The following is a 4,278-nucleotide window of genomic DNA, read 5'->3' as shown; positions in this document are numbered from 1 at the left end:
TACACACACACGCACACACACACACACACACACACACACACACACACACACACACACACACACACACACGCACACAGTTGTGAAATAATTATTCTGATACTAAAAACTTTTGACATCGAATTTCTCAAAACTAAAATTTGTGCAAATTTAACTTTGTAATTCTGAGGTAGCTTTTAAACGATATAAACAAATAAGATGACTTGTGATTTCAACGACAGCCAATGGGATAAATTTGGCAGAGAAGACTTTGCAAAGACTGCAAGCATTTAAAGGCTTCATTTCCACGTGTGGAAGAGCCAAGCTTGCAGGGATCTCTCTGGTTTCAGCAGTTTTAAATTCATGAAGCTTTATGTGATTCGCTGACCCTCTTTTTATTGTAGCTCTCCAATTAGGTCTGTTGGAAGCTATGCTCTCTCGAATTAACCCTATCCGTACGTCGTGTTTAACTATCGTATCCATACCACGTGGGGAACTCTGTGCCCCCATTTTCCAAAGAGGAAATGTACCCGTTAATCCAATCCGTACGCTTTCGTCAAAATTATTTTTTGAGAAATACTGAATGTTCCAAAGAGATCTTCACACTAGAAGTATTCTAAAATGTGAAGAATACAAACCATGGGGTACAAAATGACCCCAGGAGTATCGATAGGGTTAAGCGACAAATATTGAAGTAGTGCAGACATGTTCAGGGTTTCTGTAGAACGTTTAGTTGGCTTCGTTAGTGGAGAAATTCAAAAATAGAAGTTGGAAGATTTAAAAAAATAAATTAAAACGTAAAACAGAATACAGAGTAAAACCTGACACGCCCACAGCGGACAGGTTTTTCAAGTTCCAAACATTTTTTTACACATTATGTTCTTTGTCTTAAAGCATGTACATTAAATGTCACGCACATAGCGAAATTCGCTCTTAACGAATAGATTTCCTCGTCACACCGAATTCGCTATATCAACAAAACTGATATCATTTCAACATTATATCCACTTTAAACGTGTGTTTCAATGGACGTAACATATGTTGAGTTAGCAAGGGGAAAATGGATGAAAATTGCCCAACGATCAGGCACATGTCGGTTATTTCGATTTCATTATTTTGACGAGGGCCTGATTTTACCACAATGCCTCACATTTAGAATCACTAAGTGAAAACGTTCCGTAGACGTACCTGAGGGGAGAGACTTTGTCGGCGTAAAGGACAAAATCATATCTCTCTCCTGCGAAGATGTTGAAGGAGTCAGCCACGAACGGTTGGAAGGAGTTCCCGTCAGAGGCGATGATCATCATAGTGTGGTCATCTACAGACACCTGGGGGGGGGGGGGAGAAGGAAGGGGAGGTACAGGTTGTCTACTTTTTCATCATACTCACAGGCCAGCTATTGATCGGTCAAAAGTGGCGTCGGTGGCGTAGCGGTTGGGCTACCCGACTGGTGAACGTGAGATTGGGGGTTCGGGGGTTCGAGCCTCAGCTCGATCGACGTTGTGTTGTTGGGAAATGAACGTTACACGAATTTCTCATTTGGTTCGGTCCTTTCGGCGAAGGATGCAAGACTGGGAGGTCCCGCCTCTTAAAATAACCGAATAGTGTTGATAGGGACGTTAAACCACTACCATTTCACCGTTTCATTTGATTGGTCAAACTGTGTAACGTGTGTGTTGACAGGAAGCATACTCATGTGTATTGTAAGAGCCACATTGTACTTTCTATGACGGCAGAGGTTCTGTACTCGAATCTTTATGCCTACATAATATCGATGCCGTAGACCAAGAAAGTTTTTGACATTCGACTACAAAATGGTGTCTCTAAGTAGTAAATGACACATTTAGTTCTATAACAAAGAGCATTTCTGCGAAGGAAACTCAATGCATGTCTGCTAAAAAAAGAAATCATTATCGAATTTCTGCACTCTACCCTGCATGTAAATTAAAACAGTAACTCGAAAATTCAAAACTATTAGCCAAACGAAATATTTACAAAAAAAGGCATGTACACAAATATTATTAACAAAAGCAGCAATGTGAACAACAATAACCAAAACAACAAAAATAACAACGAAAAACAGCAGCAATCGTAGCAGTGGGAAAGAATTTAAAAAAAACCCAGGGACGTTGGGATAGAGGTGGGGTGGGGGGATTCTTGAAACGTACACAATGTGATTCTGCAGATTACTTTTTGGGAACAGTCTTCTTTCAGAACGAGTTGGAGAGCAGCAGTCACAGAGGCCCTCACGTCATATAGTTATATAAGGCTATACCAATAAGAAATAGTAAAGTCAAGAGAGGCGTGACGCTCAAAACGTGGCAAACTTTTCTCTGCCAGTTTCTTTTGTTTGTTTCATTGACCGTAGCGGAAGCCACAAGTCATCTTAATCTTTAATTGTAAAACGTACTGGCAAAACGAGTTACTTCTCAGATTCAAGCCTTAAAGAAACAGATAAATCACGCTTATAGGTGAAGTTTTTACAGTTTATTACTATGAAACAATAAAAGACAGGTTATAGTTAAAGAATATGGCATCAATTGAAAGTCTACAAGTTTGACACTAATGTCGATTTTTGGCCAATGTCTCCATTTGTGGATTGCGAGAAGTAACTCATTTTGTCAGCATGACTCACAATTGTTTTTTTTTCGCCTACCTTCCTCATCATCCGGTGCCTTACCGACTGGCGTGGGCGACCATAGACCTCCACTTCACTCTGTCTTGCGTTGCAGCGATGATGTATGTCAATCTTACCTTTCCCAGCCATGTTGTCAACCTGTCCAGCATTTCTTCCCTCTGTCTGCCTTTGCCTCTCTTTCCATCAAACTTGCCTGTTGTTGCAATATTCTCCAACGCTTTTTTTCCGCCTTGTGTGGCCAATAAACTTTGCCTGTCGCTTTATTTCGCCTATACGTATGATTGGTAGCTTTTAAGGAAAAGCGGGCTAACCCATATTTTGGGGATTCCAGAAATCTGCATCAAAGGTGGGCATAGACCTACCTATAGGATAATTTTGGTTTCATTGGTGTGTATATGTGTTTGGTTATAAATAAAACTCTCCTTGTTTTTAAAAGAAACTGAACAAGGGGCAAAAACTCTATCTTCGATTTTCTCAAAACAGCATTTTCCTGGATAGCCGTCTTGTGCCTGTACGTATAATTATTAATATACATAAATACATGCGGCTACATTGGTCATCGTTAGACACTGGCGGACAAGTTATTTTTGTCGTCTTTTATGGCGGTGTGATAACCGTTCCTCCTCCGCTCCTCCCCCTCCCCCCCCCCTTCCGCCCTTAATCGGAGAAACTAGCGACGCCCTGAAAAGAGCAGGTTAAAAAAAACAAACTGTCTTTTCAGCGCTCAAAACTGCATAAGGTCATAATTATTACCCAGCAGAGAGTAGGTTTAAGGCTAAAACAGTACCTAGACATGGATGGCTGGTGCCTCTATAAATAATTCATTGAGGGTCAAGAGCAGCTTTACCTGAACAGGACAGTTCAATATGCCGTTGCTGATGACACGGAAGCGGTACTTGTGGTTGGGTTTGACCTTGAACTCTGCCCTTGGCGTGTAGTGCAGGGTTCCGTTGTCGCCAGGAAACTGTTCGTATCTTCCTTGGCCTGAAACCAACGCCCAAGACGATAGAAATGTTACCTGCTTAATTAAGTAGCTTTACGTAGTAGCGAACTAAATCATTGTCCATTTCGCTCATAGTCTTAGTATTTTCACGCTTTGTTTCGATTTGGATTTCAGCAAGATGGGGCACAACAATTCCATAACTTGTTCTGTAGCATTTAAATTTGAACTTAACAATGTTTCCGAATAGATTGATTTGTTCGTTACATAATTTTCTAACATCAGACTATGTTATGTCTTCCTTCTAAACAGATGGTTGTACAATAATTTTTATCTTTATCTCGTAGGTGTTTTTACATCCCCTTTGAAACAATGCAGATCGTTTAAGAGGTCAGCTAGGCTACCGTTAATGAGCATGGAATCCGGTTTGTTTTGTCCGCCGTCATGGTGATGGGCCGCGAATCTGTTGATGGTCATATCAAACATCCAATCGTTGACGATCAAGACGTGCTCCGGAAGGTCATAGTCGTAGAGGTGAAGGTGAGGTTCAAGGTCAGGCGGCCTTCTCACCACCAGTGACCCGAAGAGGCCGTCTGACCTTTGGAATCCCGCGTGGGCGTGCCAGAAATGAGTGCCCGGGTTTACTGCTTTGAACCTGTATTGTTTGAAAAAAAAGTGTTGTTAATTTTTTTTATTAGCGGTTTAGTTTTTTGTTGTTGTTGTT

At 41.1% G+C, this 4,278-nt stretch overlaps 1 protein-coding gene across 1 annotated transcript in view; it reads right to left on the bottom strand.

Moving 5' to 3' along the window:
* Positions 1–4,278, bottom strand: part of LOC101851770 (laccase-1) — a gene marked incomplete at its 5' end in the record, with an annotated part of 21,127 nt that overhangs the window by 8,358 nt on the left and 8,491 nt on the right. Inside the window, 3 exon segments of the mRNA XM_013088808.2 lie at positions 1,165–1,304; positions 3,462–3,598; positions 3,959–4,209. Of these exon segments, the coding sequence (XP_012944262.1) occupies positions 1,165–1,304; positions 3,462–3,598; positions 3,959–4,209 (528 nt within the window).

Source organism: Aplysia californica, unplaced genomic scaffold (genome assembly GCF_000002075.1).
Source record: "Aplysia californica isolate F4 #8 unplaced genomic scaffold, AplCal3.0 scaffold00815, whole genome shotgun sequence".
NCBI lineage: Eukaryota > Metazoa > Mollusca > Gastropoda > Aplysiida > Aplysiidae > Aplysia > Aplysia californica.
This window is presented reverse-complemented; position numbering and strand designations above follow the sequence as displayed.